The sequence below is a fragment of the Ambystoma mexicanum genome, chromosome 3q, assembly GCF_040938575.1.
Source record: "Ambystoma mexicanum isolate Mex_15411 chromosome 3q, UKY_AmexF1_1, whole genome shotgun sequence".
In the NCBI taxonomy this organism is placed as follows: Eukaryota; Metazoa; Chordata; class Amphibia; order Caudata; family Ambystomatidae; genus Ambystoma; species Ambystoma mexicanum.
The window spans coordinates 1,284,657,672-1,284,676,939 of record NC_090926.1 but is presented as its reverse complement, the minus strand read 5'-3'; the positions used below and the strand labels follow the sequence as shown (position 1 = coordinate 1,284,676,939).

Genomic DNA, 19,268 nt, shown 5'->3' with positions numbered 1-19,268 from the left:
GGACCCAACAGAAGAACCACCTTGGGGGTGGGGGAGAGTGCTGTCATGACTCCTGCCCCTCATGTCTCCAGCCCTCCAAAATGTCAGGCTGGAATCAGGCCACAATCCTCTACATGGCCCCTAAGGGCCTCTCCATCCCTCCAAAGACCCACTTGGAGTCCGACTTGGCGCCTGTGGCACCAGACACACACACTACCATAAGAGGGCAGTGAGCATTGGACTTGTAGTGCATTGGTGGGACAAGATGGATACCCCCATTTGTTTGGGTTCCTAGAACTGCATATGCATTCTAGCTTTTTTAGCTTTTTGGGTGTGGTTCAGCCCAGAGACACCTGGGATACCCAGAGACTATTTAAGCCACGCCCAGGCCGAGAAGCACGCTTTGTGTTTCTCTGCACCTGCAGCGTGACACTCACCGTGTTCGGATCGGTCTCCAGAAGGCCTACACCTTTCATCTGCGCTCAGCACCTGAAAGAACAAGAACACCATAAGGAATTGTTTTACCTTGCGCAGCATCCGCCCATCTTCCATCGCTGCTTGAGTTCTGCGGGCTCCTTCGACAGTGCCATCTTCTTCCCGGCACGCCGCTTCCTAAGAAAAAGGGAAAAGAACAGAAAAGACATCAGTAAGCATTCTGCAAACCTTTGCTTACTTTAAAGACTGTACTAGATTCGAACGCTTACCTGAATCCAAGCCGTTCTGGGGAAACTTCATCTCCGGAGCGTCTCATCCATCTGCAAGTGGGAAAAGAAACACCAGGTTAGCTTGGGAAAACATTCAGGGGCGCCACATATTGCGCTACTCACCGTGTTTCTTCTTCTTAACTGGCGTCCACGCTGATAACATTGTGGCACCTAAAGACACAGAAAAACAAACTCTGTTCAATACAAGTACGAAGAGGTTGCATCGTGCCCTCACTAACCTTCAGTGTTACTCACTTCAAGCAGCATGCCGTCATCCCCGGACGCTGGCCATCACCTGGGGAAGGAAAGGAACGAGAATTAGAGAACTGTTCATAGAAACTCTTTATACTTACCCGACGGAATCTCGCCAGTGAAGTAACTAGGCAGCAACGAGCCTGCATCAATCAATGCATCCCTGCCCTCAAAGCAGGACGGAGAGCACACTACACAAGAAAACAAGGTGAGGTGTGGACCTAGGGTAAGGGTTGGACCCCGGGGAAGAAGGGGTTTGAGCATGCAGAGACAATAGAGAGTTAAACCCTAGCAATCCTGTGTTTCAGGCCCAGTCTTCGGTCGAGTAGACTCAAGGGAAGGGTTCAAGGTCGTAGAGGTCAGGACAGGCTGAGTGACGTCCACGTGGATACCAGGTGAGCGTTACATCAATAATACATGCTTCTTATTTAAGCTCCTTCACTTTCAGCATTTTGTTCATAGTATTCAAAAAACCCTTACTTCAGGTTCACAGTCACTTGCGCATACATTTCCATTCAACTGGATTACCATATGCCTTGCAGTAGCCCCAGGAGCGCCCCGGTAAGAGTGATTCCTTTATTTCACTTACCAGTCCTCTGAGGTTCCTCTGGGCGGTCTGTCTCTCTTCGCGGCTCTGCGCACACTTTCCTGTGGGTCTGCGGGCAGCGCTTGTCTGCTACAAATACCACAGTGGGTTGCTGTTAACTCCGCCTCTCTCGTGGATGCTGCCAGTGGCCTGCAGCACCTTTGAGTCCTCTGTTTCCCACAGCTCCAGCTGCAGGCACCAGACAGAGAGGACTTTCTCAGCCTTGATCCTTGCACAGTCATTCAGGCCCAGCTGTCAACCTCCTGAGAGCACATACCAGCGTTCTGGCCTCCAAGCAGGACGCTCCTCGGCAGCTTTCTACTCTGCAGGACTTCAACCCTCTCAGGCTCATTTCTCCTGGCCCAGCATCTCTCCTGCTAGTCTCCCATTCCTTGAAGTCGGTTCCACCTTTTATGAAACTGTAGCTCATTAACAGGTTGCAGGTGTGAGCCCTTGTCTGCAAATTGCCTGACTACCATTACTGTTGTTCTCTGTGTAAAGACTGGAAGGGGGTATCTGTACTTCTGTCTTCTATATGGACAAAGTCACAGAGCACCCCACAAAGGAATGTCCACACACTATGTTACTGTTACTTCTTTATGTAAAATAGGGTTGCTGCCAAAACATATACATATAAATAATAACACCTTGTTCTCAGGCAGTTCTATTCAAAGAATGGCAAATATATACAATCTGTGTGGTACCACACAATACTTCAATCCAGTAAAAGATGCACTAACTTCAGACAGGGAAGAAAGGTGGGTTAGTTGTGAACAGTGGCAGAATGCTTTCTTTATACTAGATAAATAGTTCTGTGTGAGGATCCCCCCACCTGGGCAAACTGTAATGGAAAAGTTAGGGAGTAAATTATCTTGTCTTTTACAGCCCAGTACAAAAATGTTCAATAACCCTCTGCTTTCTTCTTAAAGGTTCTACCTCCCCAAAGTACCTGAGAAGCCAAAGGAGAACAGGATCCAAGATGAATCTGGGACCCCTGGATGATTCCTGAGGCTGGATGATGTTCTTCCTCGTCACAGTACCTTTGGTGCCTTGGCAGGCGAAGTGGCAGAGTTTCTGGGTTTCACTCGACGATTTCCTCCGAGGATGGACCCTACTTGGAGGAAGGAGCCACTGGGTTGCTGAGCCCAAAAAGAAAAATGGTCCTTCTGAAGTGCAGCGGTGTTGCTCTTCGCGGTGCTCTCCTTTGTTCGACGATTTCACCGACTGTGGAAGTCCTGGGAAGATGGAACTTGCTGTGGACTACTTAAAGGCTTGGCAGATGAGAGTAAGACCACTGGAGTGCATGACGGGCCCTTACCAAGTCTGGATCTTTGTTGGATTCTGATGGTGGGGAACCCACCAGCAGACCTTCCTCTGCACTTAGTGACCCTGGACCTTCTCCGGTGGGAAATAGTGGTCAGTGATGATGGCAAGCATGTCCCTTGAAGGATTCTTAGGCAGTATGGAACTTTCGCAGCTGCGGTGTCAAGCAGCACTATGTCGGGGTAACCCCTCTTCTGGGCGGTAGAAAGCAACGGCTTCCATCGGTCATGAAACGCATCTTCGGACCCTAGTCGACACCAATTAACTACTTCGACTCAATATGTCTGGGCACTCCTCATCAAGACCTCTTCTCTGCTGGCAGGCACAACACACTGGCTTCCAGGTTACTTCGGATGAAGAGGAGCCGGTTGCATGGTCCTTCGTAGCTCAGGGAGAGGTCTCCTTTGCAGGTCCTCTCTGGATCAGTCCTTGGAGGAACAGGGCAGCTTTTGGATTACATAAAGAAAATGCAGCAGCAGACTTCTCCTCCAGCTGGGCTTCAAAGAACAGCTTCTTCTTGCTTCAGCTTCTGAACAAATTGGTGAGTGAGAGGTCCCCCGTCATGCACATTGCTTCCCTTTCACTCAGGCTGAGCCGAGCTCAGTCAACCAATCACGCAGAAGGGCACTCATTCATGCAGGCAGGCAGCCAATCAGGCTCACAGGCATTCATGCTGTTTACTCCACCCCGACACCCATAGCAAAGAATGTGGATTGGGGTAAGCACCCAGCCTTTCAGCACACCACACTACATTCATGTCAGTTTCAGCCAGGGCTGTCTCAGTCATTGTGTCATACACAGAAACGAAACACACAAAACACAGAATGTGAGTTCACTTTAGACTCCATTCACACAGGTCCCACGTCAAGGGTGTGCATACAGCCACTGGGAAGGCTCCAGTCAGTCTGACAGGGGCCAGCCCCAGAGCCATATATGATATTTCCACCAAACAGCCCATCAGGAGGAAGGGACAGAGTCAGGGCTTCCCAGGACAAGGTAAAGGGCAAAAGAAACTGAGAGTCCACAGAGGCCATCTTGCCTTCTATAAGGAATCCATTGATTCCTATGGCAGGGCGTCCCAAAAAAGGAGGACACTCAGAGCCACTACCAAATCAGCATGTAGCTGCCACCAGCCCATACCCTGCTCCGTGGGCAACACACAGAAGTGCCCCAAAACACCCATAAGCAACACAAGGGTATATCCCCACCCAAGGGTGCCATAATGGTATCCCATGGGTGTTGCTCACCAAAAGGAAGACATGAAGAGCTTTACTGCCAGAGGTCCAGTCTGGACCTCAGTGGCAGAAAACATAGAGAAAACACATACAGAAAAGTGGTAGGGTAAGGACTAGGAGGCCCTGTCTCTCCATAAGGCATTTTCCAGCATCACACTCTGGACATACCTGACCCTCACAATAGTTTCCAGGCCTCTTCCTCGTCTCAGTACCTGAGTGGTGTAACTGCATGTTAGTGTGTGTTACTCCTAGCCGCCTCTTCTTCGTCTCAGTACCTGAGTGGTGTAACTGCATTTTAGTGTGTGCAACTCCTAGCCGCCTCTTCCTCGTCTCAGTACCTGAGTGGTGTAACTGCATGTTAGTGTGTGCAACTCCTAGCCACCTCTTCCTCTTCTCAGTACCTGAGTGGTGTAACTGCATGTTAGTGTGTGCAACTCCTAGCCGCCTCTTCCTCGTCTCAGTACCTGAGTGGTATAACTGCATGTTAGTGTGTGCAACTTCTAGTCGCCTCTTCCTTGTCCTGGCACTGGAGTGGTATGACTGAGGGGAAATAAAAGGAAGTTTTTGGCAACAACCTATAAAGGTAGGGGGAGGGTAAGATTTGCTCTCACAAGGAAAAGGGGATACCCTGTCTCACCTGCAGACAACCCCTTATTCAACCTTTTCCTATTGTTACAACCTTGGTGGCATTTCCCAGGATCATCCTGGAAGGAAGAAAGGGTGACAATAACCCATAAAGGCAGCTGGGACTGAAGGTTCATCATGGAATGGAAATGGGGATACTGCGTCTCACCTAAGGACATCCCCCTCTCCATTCTATAAGTTCCCTCTACTCAGGTGATCCTCCCTCGCATATCCACCCTGTGGGTCGGTATTGTTTATTTATATAGCGCCTATACACAGACAAGTGTTTCAAAGGGATCTGCGTGAAATGACTGACTTGAAAAGTCTGACTACTAAAAGTCTGTGTCCCCCCATTTGTTCAAATATATAAGTAGGGGAGACCACCACACCCCCACCTTACACCCATATATGTATTGAATTGCCCCCCACATATACATATGCGAACAAATGGGGGTCGGACCTTTGGTATTCGGTCATTTTGGCCTTACCCTTTAAGCAAGGGGGGTGGGAACACGGGAAAAAAAACAACAGTTGCTCAGAGCCCTTGAAATTCGGAGATGATAATAGTCTGCACAGGCAGAGTATGTGCGTAAAAAAAAAATACATTAAACAGTTTGGGATACAGCAAATCAGCCTGACGGCGATTCTGCAGTTTTAAAAGTACAATTAAGGGGTGAAGACCAGGGAGAACAGACGATCTTCAGGATCGAGCAAGTACACAGAGGTTCACAGGGGGTGGAAGGATCAAGTGCACCCGGTCAGTTGAGACAGGGCTAAGTGCAGAGAGAGCCACTCTCTTGGGTTAATTTAACAAGTGCAGTGAGTGTGGGTGGGGTGTAGGGTCCTAAGGCAAGTGCGAGAGAGGACTGGCGGGGTGCCGGGGTGCATTAAAACTGAGGTACACCCAGCTGCCAGTTCACATGCTGTAAGGAATAGGAGGGAAAAAACAGAGAACTAGGTTAGCGAGGTAGAGGGAGAGAGAAGGAAGAGGAGTCTTGAGGAGTTTCTGAAATTTAAGGAGACCTGGCTCAAGATAAAGGGTGGCAAGGAGGCTATTTCAGAGGAAGGCACCTGCTGAGGGTAAGGATCTCCCTCCAAATCTCTGCTTGGAGAACCGGCTCACTCGCAGAAGGTTGGAGGTAGATGAACGTGAGGGACAGTATTTAGGTAGGCAGCGTTGCAGGTAGGTAGGTCCCAGGCCCCAGAAAGCCTTGCGGACAATGGAAAGGGTCTTGAATTTGATCCTTGCAGCCACGGGGAGTCGGTGAAGGAATTCCAGAGCCGGAGAGATGCAGCCCCTGGGCTTGCGGCCAGGGATAAGTCGCGCGGTTCTGGATGATTTGCAGAGGGCGCAGGGTAGAAGAAGAGAGGTTGAGGAAGAGGCTGTTGCAATAGTCCAGCCTGGAGAGAACCAGGGCTCTGGCGACAGTGAGCCTCTGGGGTAAAGTGAGGAAAGGGAGATTTCCAAAAGCCATGGCCCTTCCCTGGCCACCCGAGTAGAGGATATCGGGGAAAAGGAAGTGAGGACGTCCTCACAGTTAGCATTCACAGTCTTTGGGTTTTGCTAGCACCCATGGCCCACTACTCATCTATAATAACCTGGTTTCCTTGTTGCCCTTTGCGGGCACAGTTTGTATAATGCTGTAAATAGCATTCCCAGTTGCCATAGCAGTCTATGTAAGTTTTAAGGTCAAGTTATGAAATTAGAAAGTAAACAAATTAATATGGTAAACAGAATTTTTCTATTGTAACAGAATGATTTTTTAGCCTTTTGACAATTCATTCTTAATACTGTTTTTATACAGACATTTTCTTTTATATTAATGAGATTTAATATGAATTGTTTTATATGATCATGATGTTTTAATGTATTCATTCTTTGTATGTGAAAGGTTCATTTTAAACCATAACACAATACAAAAAAGCAAGTCTATAATGACTGTTTAGGATACAGCTTGTGCGCAGGCTAGCAATCCTGCCTATGCATTAAAATGTGTATTTTACACACCATATCCTCACAGTAAAACAGGCAATTCATAACATAGTGCTCTGCATTAACCACCCATCCAATGGTAAAGCGTGTGCCCTGATGCCTATATCCCGAAATCTTCATGGTTGCGAAGGCTCAATTTCACCACACCTAATGCTACCAAACTACACAGTTACCTTGTGCGGAGGCGGTTTTACTTCACCAACATGGTTGCCATCATCAGCATGGAAGAGATTGGATAGTAACATAGTTTGCACAAACTTTAAATGTAAGGCATCAGGGCATGGCATCCTAAATACAAAAGTAAAGAGTTATGCAGATATGTCACCTTCCTGACACCAGTAATACCTCAGTAAAAGTCAAAAATGAGCCCTGAGGCACAACTTGAAACACATTGTGTATAGGCACTAGAAAGATCCCGCTATGCCCCAACTCGCGTGGACCCAAGCATCAGCAGCACGGTCACTCACTAGATACCTCTGCGTGATATTAGCTGGCAGCATCGCCGTGTGGCACTAGAAAGATCCTGCTACACCCCCCAACTCGCGTGGACCCAAGCATCAGCAGCACGGTCACTCACTAAATACCTCTGCGTGATATTAGCTGGCAGCATCGCAGTGTGGCACTAGAAAGATCTGCTATGCCCCCAACTCGCGTGGACCCAAGCATCAGCAGCACAGTCACTCACTAGATACCTCTGCGTGATATTAGCTGGCAGCATCGCAGTGTGGCACTAGAAAGATCTGCTATGTCCCAACTCGCGTGGACCCAAGCATCAGCAGCACAGTCACTCACTAGATACCTCTGCGTGATATTAGCTGGCAGCATCGCAGTGTGGCACTAGAAAGATCCCGCTATGCCCCAACTCGCGTGGACCCAAGCATCAGCAGCACGGTCACTCACTAGATACCTCTGCGTGATATTAGCTGGCAGCATCGCAGTGTGGCACTAGAAAGATCCCGCTATGCCCCAACTCGCGTGGACCCAAGCATCAGCAGCACGGTCAATCACTAGATACCTCTATGTGATATTAGCTGGCAGCATCGCAGTGTGGCACTAGAAAGATCCCGCTATGCCCCAACTCGCGTGGACCCAAGCATCAGCAGCACGGTCACTCACTAGATACCTCTTTGTGATATTAGCTGGCAGCATCGCAGTGTGGCACTAGAAAGATCCCGCTATGCCCCAACTTGCGTGGACCCAAGCATCAGCAGCACGGTCACTCACTAGATACCTCTGCGTGATATTAGCTGGCAGCATCGCCGTGTGGCACTAGAAAGATCCCGCTACACCCCCCAACTCGCGTGGACCCAAGCATCAGCAGCACGGTCACTCACTAGATACCTCTGCGTGATATTAGCTGGCAGCATCGCAGTGTGGCACTAGAAAGATCTGCTATGCCCCCAACTCGCGTGGACCCAAGCATCAGCAGCACAGTCACTCACTAGATACCTCTGCGTGATATTAGCTGGCAGCATCGCAGTGTGGCACTAGAAAGATCTGCTATGCCCCCAACTCACGTGGACCCAAGCATCAGCAGCACAGTCACTCACTAGATACCTCGGCGTGATATTAGCTGGCAGCATCGCCGTGTGGCACTAGAAAGATCCCGCTACACCCCCCAACTCGCGTGGACCCAAGCATCAGCAGCACGGTCACTCACTAGATACCTCTGCGTGATATTAGCTGGCAGCATCGCAGTGTGGCACTAGAAAGATCTGCTATGCCCCCAACTCGCGTGGACCCAAGCATCAGCAGCACAGTCACTCACTAGATACCTCTGCGTGATATTAGCTGGCAGCATCGCAGTGTGGCACTAGAAAGATCTGCTATGCCCCCAACTCACGTGGACCCAAGCATCAGCAGCACAGTCACTCACTAGATACCTCGGCGTGATATTAGCTGGCAGCATCGCTGTGTGGCACTAGAAAGATCCCGCTACACCCCCCAACTCGCGTGGACCCAAGCATCAGCAGCACGGTCACTCACTAGATACCTCTGCGTGATATTAGCTGGCAGCATCGCAGTGTGGCACTAGAAAGATCTGCTATGCCCCCAACTCGCATGGACCCAAGCATCAGCAGCACAGTCACTCACTAGATACCTCTGCGTGATATTAGCTGGCAGCATCGCAGTGTGGCACTAGAAAGATCTGCTATGCCCCCAACTCGCGTGGACCCAAGCATCAGCAGCACAGTCACTCACTAGATACCTCTGCGTGATATTAGCTGGCAGCATCGCAGTGTGGCACTAGAAAGATCCTGCTCCGCCCCCATATCACGTGGACCCAAGCATCAGCAGCACGGTCACTCACTAGATACCTCTGTGTGATATTAGCTGGCAGCATCGCAGTGTGGCACTAGAAAGATGCCGCTATGCCCCAACTCGCGTGGACCCAAGCATCAGCAGCACGGTCACTCACTAGATACCTCTGCGTGATATTAGCTGGCAGCATCGCAGTGTGGCACTAGAAAGATCTGCTATGCCCCCAACTCGCGTGGACCCAAGCATCAGCAGCACAGTCACTCACTAGATACCTCTGCGTGATATTAGCTGGCAGCATCGCAGTGTGGCACTAGAAAGATCCTGCTCCGCCCCCATATCACGTGGACCCAAGCATCAGTAGCACGGTCACTCACTAGATACCTCTGTGTGATATTAGCTGGCAGCATCGCTGTGTGGCACTAGAAAGATCCTGCTCCGCCCCCATATCACGTGGACCCAAGCATCAGCAGCACAGTCACTCACTAGATACCTCTGCGTGATATTAGCTGGCAGCATCGCCGTGTGGCACTAGAAAGAGCCCGCTACACCCCCCAACTCGCGTGGACCCAAGCATCAGCAGCACGGTCACTCACTAGATACCTCTGCGTGATATTAGCTGGCAGCATCGCAGTGTGACACTAGAAAGATCTGCTATGCCCCCAACTCGCGTGGACCCAAGCATCAGCAGCACAGTCACTCACTAGATACCTCTGCGTGATATTAGCTGGCAGCATCGCCGTGTGGCGCTAGAAAGATCCCGCTACACCCCCCAACTCGCGTGGACCCAAGCATCAGCAGCACGGTCACTCACTAGATACCTCTGCGTGATATTAGCTGGCAGCATCGCAGTGTGGCACTAGAAAGATCTGCTATGCCCCCAACTCGCGTGGACCCAAGCATCAGCAGCACAGTCACTCACTAGATACCTCTGCGTGATATTAGCTGGCAGCATCGCAGTGTGGCACTAGAAAGATCTGCTATGCCCCCAACTCACGTGGACCCAAGCATCAGCAGCACAGTCACTCACTAGATACCTCGGCGTGATATTAGCTGGCAGCATCGCCGTGTGGCACTAGAAAGATCCCGCTACACCCCCCAACTCGCGTGGACCCAAGCATCAGCAGCACGGTCACTCACTAGATACCTCTGCGTGATATTAGCTGGCAGCATCGCAGTGTGGCACTAGAAAGATCTGCTATGCCCCCAACTCGCATGGACCCAAGCATCAGCAGCACAGTCACTCACTAGATACCTCTGCGTGATATTAGCTGGCAGCATCGCAGTGTGGCACTAGAAAGATCTGCTATGCCCCCAACTCGCGTGGACCCAAGCATCAGCAGCACAGTCACTCACTAGATACCTCTGCGTGATATTAGCTGGCAGCATCGCAGTGTGGCACTAGAAAGATCCTGCTCCGCCCCCATATCACGTGGACCCAAGCATCAGCAGCACGGTCACTCACTAGATACCTCTGTGTGATATTAGCTGGCAGCATCGCAGTGTGGCACTAGAAAGATGCCGCTATGCCCCAACTCGCGTGGACCCAAGCATCAGCAGCACGGTCACTCACTAGATACCTCTGCGTGATATTAGCTGGCAGCATCGCAGTGTGGCACTAGAAAGATCTGCTATGCCCCCAACTCGCGTGGACCCAAGCATCAGCAGCACAGTCACTCACTAGATACCTCTGCGTGATATTAGCTGGCAGCATCGCAATGTGGCACTAGAAAGATCCTGCTCCGCCCCCATATCACGTGGACCCAAGCATCAGTAGCACGGTCACTCACTAGATACCTCTGTGTGATATTAGCTGGCAGCATCGCTGTGTGGCACTAGAAAGATCCTGCTCCGCCCCCATATCACGTGGACCCAAGCATCAGCAGCACAGTCACTCACTAGATACCTCTGCGTGATATTAGCTGGCAGCATCGCCGTGTGGCACTAGAAAGAGCCCGCTACACCCCCCAACTCGCGTGGACCCAAGCATCAGCAGCACGGTCACTCACTAGATACCTCTGCGTGATATTAGCTGGCAGCATCGCAGTGTGACACTAGAAAGATCTGCTATGCCCCCAACTCGCGTGGACCCAAGCATCAGCAGCACAGTCACTCACTAGATACCTCTGCGTGATATTAGCTGGCAGCATCGCCGTGTGGCACTAGAAAGATCCCGCTACACCCCCCAACTCGCGTGGACCCAAGCATCAGCAGCACGGTCACTCACTAGATACCTCTGCGTGATATTAGCTGGCAGCATCGCAGTGTGGCACTAGAAAGATCTGCTATGCCCCCAACTCGCGTGGACCCAAGCATCAGCAGCACAGTCACTCACTAGATACCTCTGCGTGATATTAGCTGGCAGCATCGCAATGTGGCACTAGAAAGATCTGCTATGCCCCCAACTCGCGTGGACCCAAGCATCAGCAGCACAGTCACTCACTAGATACCTCTGCGTGATATTAGCTGGCAGCATCGCAGTGTGGCACTAGAAAGATCCTGCTCCGCCCCCATATCACGTGGACCCAAGCATCAGCAGCACGGTCACTCACTAGATACCTCTGTGTGATATTAGCTGGCAGCATCGCAGTGTGGCACTAGAAAGATGCCGCTATGCCCCAACTCGCGTGGACCCAAGCATCAGCAGCACGGTCACTCACTAGATACCTCTGCGTGATATTAGCTGGCAGCATCGCAGTGTGGCACTAGAAAGATCTGCTATGCCCCCAACTCGGGTGGACCCAAGCATCAGCAGCACAGTCACTCACTAGATACCTCTGCGTAATATTAGCTGGCAGCATCGCAGTGTGGCACTAGAAAGATCCTGCTCCGCCCCCATATCACGTGGACCCAAGCATCAGCAGCACGGTCACTCACTAGATACCTCTGTGTGATATTAGCTGGCAGCATCTCTGTGTGGCACTAGAAAGATCCTGCTCCGCCCCCATATCACGTGGACCCAAGCATCAGCAGCACAGTCACTCACTAGATACCTCTGCGTGATATTAGCTGGCAGCATCGCCGTGTGGCACTAGAAAGATCCCGCTACACCCCCCAACTCGCGTGGACCCAAGCATCAGCAGCATGGTCACTCACTAGATACCTCTGCGTGATATTAGCTGGCAGCATCGCAGTGTGGCACTAGATAGATCTGCTATGCCCCCAACTCGCGTGGACCCAAGCATCAGCAGCACAGTCACTCACTAGATACCTCTGCGTGATATTAGCTGGCAGCAGCGCAGTGTGGCACTAGAAAGATCCTGCTCCGCCCCCATATCACGTGGACCCAAGCATCAGCAGCACGGTCACTCACTAGATACCTCTGTGTGATATTAGCTGGCAGTATCGCAGTGTGGCACTAGAAAGATCTGCTATGCCCCCAACTCGCCTGGACCCAAGCATCAGCAGCACAGTCACTCACTAGATACCTCTGCGTGATATTAGCTGGCAGCATCGCCGTGTGGCACTAGAAAGACCCTGCTACGCCTTCCATCTCACGTGGACCCAAGCATCAGCAGCACAGTCACTCACTAGATACCTCTGCGTGATATTAGCTGGCAGCATCGCCGTGTGGTAATAGAAAGATCCTGCTACGCCCCCCATCTCACGTGGACCCAAGCATCAGCAGCACAGTCACTCACTAGATACCTCTGAGATATTAGCTGGCAGCATCGCCGTGTGGTACTAGAAAGATCCTGCTCCGCCCCCATATCACGTGGACCCAAGCATCAGCAGCACAGTCACTCACTAGATACCTCTGCGTGATATTAGCTGGCAGCTTCGCCGTGTGGCACTAGAAAGAACCTGCTACACCCCCCATCTCACGTGGACCCAAGCATCAGCAGCACGATCACTCACTAGATACCTCTGCGTGATATTAGCTGGCAGCATCGCAGTGTGGCACTAGAAAGATCTGCTATGCCCCCAACTCGCGTGGACCCAAGCATCAGCAGCATAGTCACTCACTATATACCTCTGCGTGATATTAGCTGGCAGCATCACCTTGTGGCAATAGAAAGATCCTGCTACGCCCCCCATCTCACGTGGACCCAAGCATCAGCAGCACAGTCACTCACTAGATACCTCTGAGATATTAGCTGGCAGCATCGCCGTGTGGCACTAGAAAGATCCTGCTACTCCCCCCATTTCACGTGGACCCAAGCATCAGCAGCACAGTCACTCACTAGATACCTCTGCGTGATATTAGCTGGCAGCATTGCCATGTGGCACTAGAAAGATCCTGCTCCGCCCTCCATCTCACATGGACCCAAGCATCAGCAGCACAGTCACTCACTAGATACCTCTGCGTGATATTAGCTGGCTGCATCGCCGTGTGGAACTAGAAAGATCCTGTTATGCCCCCCATCCCACGTGGACCCAAGCATCAGCAGCACTGTCACTCACTAGATACCACTGTGTGATATTAGCTGGCAGCATCGCCGTGGGGCACTAGAAAGATCCTGCTACGCCCCTCATCTCACGTGGACCCAAGCATCAGCAGCACAGTCACTCACTAGATACCTCTGAGATATTAGCTGGCAGCATCGCCGTGTGGCACTAGAAAGATCCTGCTATGCCCCTCATCTCACGTAGACCCAAGCATCAGCAGCACAGTCATTCACTAGATCCCTCTGCGTGATATTAGCTGGCAGCACCGATGTGTGGCACTAGAAAGATCCTGCTACGCCCCCCATCTCACGTGGACCTAAGCATCAGCAGCACAGTCACTCAGTAGATACCTCTGTGTGATATTAGCTGGCAGCATCGCCATGTGGCACTAGAAAACTCCTGCTATGCCCCACATCTCACGTGGACCCAAGCATCAGCAGCACAGTCACTCACTAGATACCTCTGCGTGATATTAGCTGGCAGCATCACCGTGTGGCACTAGAAAGATCCTGCTATGCCCCCCATCTCACGTGGACCCAAGCATCAGCAGCACAGTCACTTACTAGATACCTCTGCGTGATATTAGCTGGCAGCATTGCCGTGTGGCACTAGAAAGATCCTGGTCTGCCCCCATCTCACGTGGACCAAAGCCATAGCTCTCAACCATATGTGTTGCAAAGGCGGGTGAAATCACCCGATTTTTTTTTTGGCGGGTGAGACGCCCATTAGAATGAATGGGCGTGCAGGAGGTTTGGCGGGTGAGTCAGCCCTTTACAAGGTGGGTGACACCCGCCAAAAGCGTGTGAGTTGAGAGCTATGCCAAAGCATCAGCAGCACAGTCACTCACTAGATACTTCTGTCTGATATTAGCTGGCAGCATTGCCGTGTGGCACTAGAAAGATCCTGCTACTCTCCCCATCTCACGTGGACCCAAGCATCAGCAGCACAGTCAATCACTAGATACCTCTGCGTGATATTAGCTGGCAGCATCGCCATGTGGCACTAGAAAGATCCTGCTCCACCCCCCATCTCACGTGGACCCAAGCATCAGCAGCACAGTCACTCACTAGATACCTCTGTGTGATATTAGCTGGCAGCATCGCCGTGTGGAACTAGAAAGATCCTGCTATGCCCCCCTTCCCACGTGGACCCAAGCATCAGCAGCACTGTCACTCACTAAATACTTCTGCATGATATTATCTGGCATCATCGCTGTGTGGCACTAGAAAGATCCTGCTATGCCCCTCATCTCACGTAGACCCAAGCATCAGCAGCACAGTCACTCACTAGATACCTCTGCGTGATATTAGCTGGCAGCACCGATGTGTGGCACTAGAAAGATCCTGCTACGCCCCCCCATCTCACGTGGACCTAAGCATCAGCAGCACATTCACTCACTAGATACCTCTGCGTGATATTAGCTGGCAGCATCGCTGTGTGGCACTAGAAAGTTCCTGTTGCACCACCCCATCTCACATGGACCCAAGCATCAGCAGCACAGCCACTCAGTAGAAACCTCTGTGTGATATTAGCTGGCAGCATCGCCGTGTGGCACTAGAAAGTTCCTGCTACACCGTCCATCTCACGTGGACCCAAGCATCAGCAGCACAGTCACTCACTAGATACCTCTGCCTGATATTAGCTGGCAGCATCGCTGTGTGGTCAGAGGCAAGACGACATGTGCACCTGTCCAACCCCGGGGTGTACAATAAGACAGTGACAATGTGAATCGAGGTATGTAAACCACTCCCCACACACATGTGCTGCTGCCCCTTTAAGGGCACATGCACATGGTGGAGTGACGTTTACCGGCAGAGCGACCGTGGAGCCCGAACCTACTACAAGTGTGCGCATGGCCTTTGTAGGTGGGAGGGGGGCTCATGGACACTCCGTAGGCAACCGGTGAACCATCACAGTGGTGACGAGGCTGGACATCAATAACACAGGCACGGTAGTGAAGAGCAGTGATTTTTTAAAAAATTATTTCTGTGCTCCTTTATGCTGCAGAGAGGGTGATGTACACGCGGTTTGTCTGCAATTTTGACCATATTTTCGGGATGGTCGTGGCTTATCTATCTAGAGTGCCTGTGCGCCATCCGAGCACCTGTACCTGATCTGAGCACAGTTTACTGGGGTGTCCTGGGTGCATGCCTGGTGCGCTATTTTCTTTCACGTTTTGGACATTTTCCAAGAGGTGCCTGGGATGGCATTTGGTGGTTGAGGAGTCATCAGAAGATTCAAGTAACAGTGCCTGACTAACATTGTCACACGAGTGCAGCTGTAACAGTGCCTGACCAACATCGCCACACTCATCATCTGTGTGCAGGTCAGTGAGTTGCGCCCCCATTTAGTTCAAGTGGGGTGCCTGTTCACTGACTGCCATGCAGGACGCCGGCCAAGGTGGGGGATCATCTCCTGTTCCCCAAGCACCGCTCGTGATGAGACAGCAAGGGGCACTTACGCCAATGCCTGAATTTGATATCTCGGGTGCCCCGTCCAGTCTGGGGCCGAGATGGAAGATGTGGATAGATAGGCTGGACATGTACTTCAGAGCCACAGTTGAAACCAACGACGACAGCAAGGTGGCGACGCTGTTGTACTCCGCAGGGCCTGCAGTCCATGAGGTGTTTCAGTCTCTCCAGCCTCCCGATGCCACATATGATGCAGCTAAAACCGCTTTGAGGGAGTACTTCATGCCACTTGCGAATGCTGACTATGAACGTTTCGTGATGTGCTCCGTCCGCCAGAAGGATGATGAAACATTGGACAACTTTTATGGCAGGTTGCGCCGATTGTCTCTGCCATGTGTGTGGGACAATGCGGACAAGATGATCCGCAACCAGTTGATTGGTGCTTGTCAGGCAAGCTGCACAGACAGGTGCTGCGTGAACTAGGATCACGCTGCCTCGCATCTTGGAACTTGGGCGCTGCCAGGTGGTGTCCGAGGTGAGAGATTCCAGAATAGAGGCGGTGGTGCACCCGGGGAAGACAGAAAAGGTGTGCGTAGTAGGCCGTGGCCAAGGGGGCAGAGGCGTGAGACGTCCAGGTGGCAACATGCGTAATTGCGCCACAAAAACAATGGACTTCATGTAAGTATGGATATGACCCCCCTCACCCCGCAGAGTGCCCAGCGCAAGGGAAATCATGTGGCCGGTGCGGGGCGTCGGATCATTATCCCCGGATGTGCAGAGCTCCAATGGCGGTCGTGGTCCCGAGCTGACCAGTTAGAGCGGGACTCTTCAGACAATAGTGCCTGCCTAACGTCACCCAGGTCAATCAAGGGGATGAGGGTGCCCCTCTGGAGGAGGAGGAGAATGTCTTCTTTGTTTTGAGTGTTAGCGCTCTGCGACCCAAGAACAGGAGACAGCTACAGTGTCTGGTACAGGTGAACGAGTCCACCGTCCCAGTGCTGGTCGACACAGGGGCATCTGTGAATGTCATGGCGTGGTGACACTTTGATGCTATGGACCGTCCGCCAAAGTTTCGCCTACTCCGTCTACGTGGCGGAGGTGCAGGAGTTCCTCGTGAAGTACAGTCGGCTGTTTGAAGGCATCAGCCGCATGGCAGGTGATCCGGTGAGGCTCCACATTGATGAGTCCATCCAACCGATCGCTTTGACGCATCACCGGGTCCCGTTCCATCTGCGGGACTTGGTTGATAAAGAACTGGACAACTTAGTCGAGTTGAACATAATTGAAAAGGTGGAAGGCCCGACACCCTGGGTTTCTCCTATTGTCATCGCCAGGAAACCCATGCAGTCGGACTTGGTGCGCATATGTGTGGACATGCGGCTCCCAAACAAAGCCATCAAAAGAGAGTGCCATATTACCCCCACAATAGACAACATCATTGCTGAGCTACAAGGATCCCAATTCTTCTCTAAACTGGACTTGAGGGCCGGATATCAGCAGGTGGTGCTGAACCCCGAGTCGCGGTACATAACGACATTTTCCACTCACCGTGGCCTCTACCGCTACAAGCACCTGAGCTGTGGGGTGTCGTCTGCGGCTGAGGTTTTCCAGAACATTATCCGCAGTGCCCTTGCTGACTTGGAGGGAGTGTTAAACATAAGCAATAACATCTTGGTATTTGCGGAGGCGGAGCAGCTGGGCAGGCTGGCGAGGACACTCCAGCAACTTCAATCCCTGGGATTGACACTGCACAGGGACAAATGTGAATTCCTGAAAACTAAAATCGAGTTCTTTGGCTTTGTGTTCAAGGAAGGGTGTGTGTCACCGGATCCTCGGAAAGTAAAGGACATTGTGGAGACACAACCCCCTGAGAACGCGTCGAAGTCAGGAGTTTTTTGGGAATGGACTAAAAAAGATGTCGCCTGGCAGTGGGGGTCCTTGGAGCAAGCCACTTTTGAAGACGTCAAGGGGGCTTTGACAGCAGAGGACACTATGGCTTTCTTAGACCCGTCCCTTCAATCGGAGATCGTGGTCGATGCCAGCCCATTTGGCCTGGGTGCGGTGCTCATTCAGACCAATTCCAACTCGGAGGTCCAGCCAATCGCTTATACTAGCAAGGTGTTGACGTAGCAAAGATACTCTCAAATTGAGAGAGAGGCCATGGCGGTCCTGTGGGGATGTCTTCACTTCCGGCTTTATGTCCTGGGAAGACCGGTGACGGTGGTCATGGATCATAAGCCCCACCTGCCCATACTGCCGAGGTTGTCTTCTAAGCCGCCGGCAAGGATTGAGAGGTGGATGCTGGCCCTGCTGGAGGATGGTGTATCCCTGGTATATCGGCCAGGCAACAACAATGCAGCCGATTATCTTCCCAGACACCCGCAAAGGGAGCAGGAGGGGCTGAAGAACATCTGTGCGGAGGAGGCCGATGAGCATGTCAGGCTGGTGGTGGAGGCGACAACTCCTAACTCTGTGCCGATCCATTCGCTTAACAGGCGCTAGCAGAGGGAGAGTGTTTCATCATCATGAAGGCGGCTTTACAACAAGGTTTGTGGGAGTCTGTAGTGGAGACATTGGCGCTAAGGACCCAGGATGCGAAGTCAGCGCCTGAACAGCTATGGAGGGTCAAGGATGAGCTGGCATTCTCAGAGTCAGGACGGTTGCTCAGAGGTGACCGAATTGTGATCCCGCATGTCAAGGTCACACCGGTGATTGAACTGGCACACCAAGGGCATCAAGGTACCACCAAGACCTGCCTGTGACAGAAGGTGTGGTTTCCAGATCTGGAAAGGCAGGTCGAGGAGTTTGCGGTGGCCTATGTAATGGGCTCCTTCCTCTCTGACATCTTTTTCTCCACCTGTGGTGTCCCCCAGGGTTCCAACCTCTCTCCCTGGCTTTTCAACCAGTATCTGGCACTCCTTGCCCACCGCATCGCCGCTCTCTGCCCCTACTTCCAGTGCTATGCAGACGATACCCAGCTCCTTTTCAGGCTACCCTCGGCCTCCTCCTCTCCTTCCCTCATCTCCGACTTTCTGTCTGCTATCCAGGAATGGTGTGCCGCCAATGACCTCTGCCTCAACGCCAGTAAGACTGAGATTCTACTCATCGGCACACCCACTCCCTCCTTCCCTGCAGCTCTCTGGCCGGCCTCCCTTGGCCCCCTTCCTGCCCCTACCTGCAAGGCTAAAAACCTCGGGGTCATCTTCGACTTCACACTCTCCTTCTCTCCTCATATATCTGACGTCTCTAAGAAGTCACACTACCAGCTGCACCTCCTCAGAGGTATTCTTCCCTTCCTCTCCTTCCCCCAGAAGCTCACTGTCTCCCGAGCCCTGGTTCTCTCAAGGCTGGACTACTGTAACAGCCTCTATCTTAATCTGCCTGCCTCCACTCTCCGCCCTCTGCAACTTATCCAGAACAGAACTGCGAGACTTGTCCTTGGCCTCAAGCCCAGGGACCGTATCTCTCCAGGACTGAAATCCCTTCACTGGCTCCCAGTGGCTGCGAGGATTA

The 19,268-nt window shown here is 51.9% G+C and overlaps 1 protein-coding gene across 3 annotated transcripts in view; it reads right to left on the bottom strand.

The window, feature by feature from the left end:
• Positions 1–19,268, bottom strand: part of LOC138447885 (chromobox protein homolog 1-like) — a 397,667-nt gene that overhangs the window by 264,403 nt on the left and 113,996 nt on the right. For all 3 annotated transcript variants that reach the window (XR_011259967.1, XR_011259966.1, XM_069604371.1), the window contains exon 2: positions 6,870–6,984. Coding sequence is in view for 1 of the 3 variants with exons in the window: in XM_069604371.1 (XP_069460472.1) it covers positions 6,870–6,984 (115 nt within the window). In the remaining 2 variants the exon portion in view is untranslated. The remainder of the gene's footprint in view (positions 1–6,869; positions 6,985–19,268) is intronic.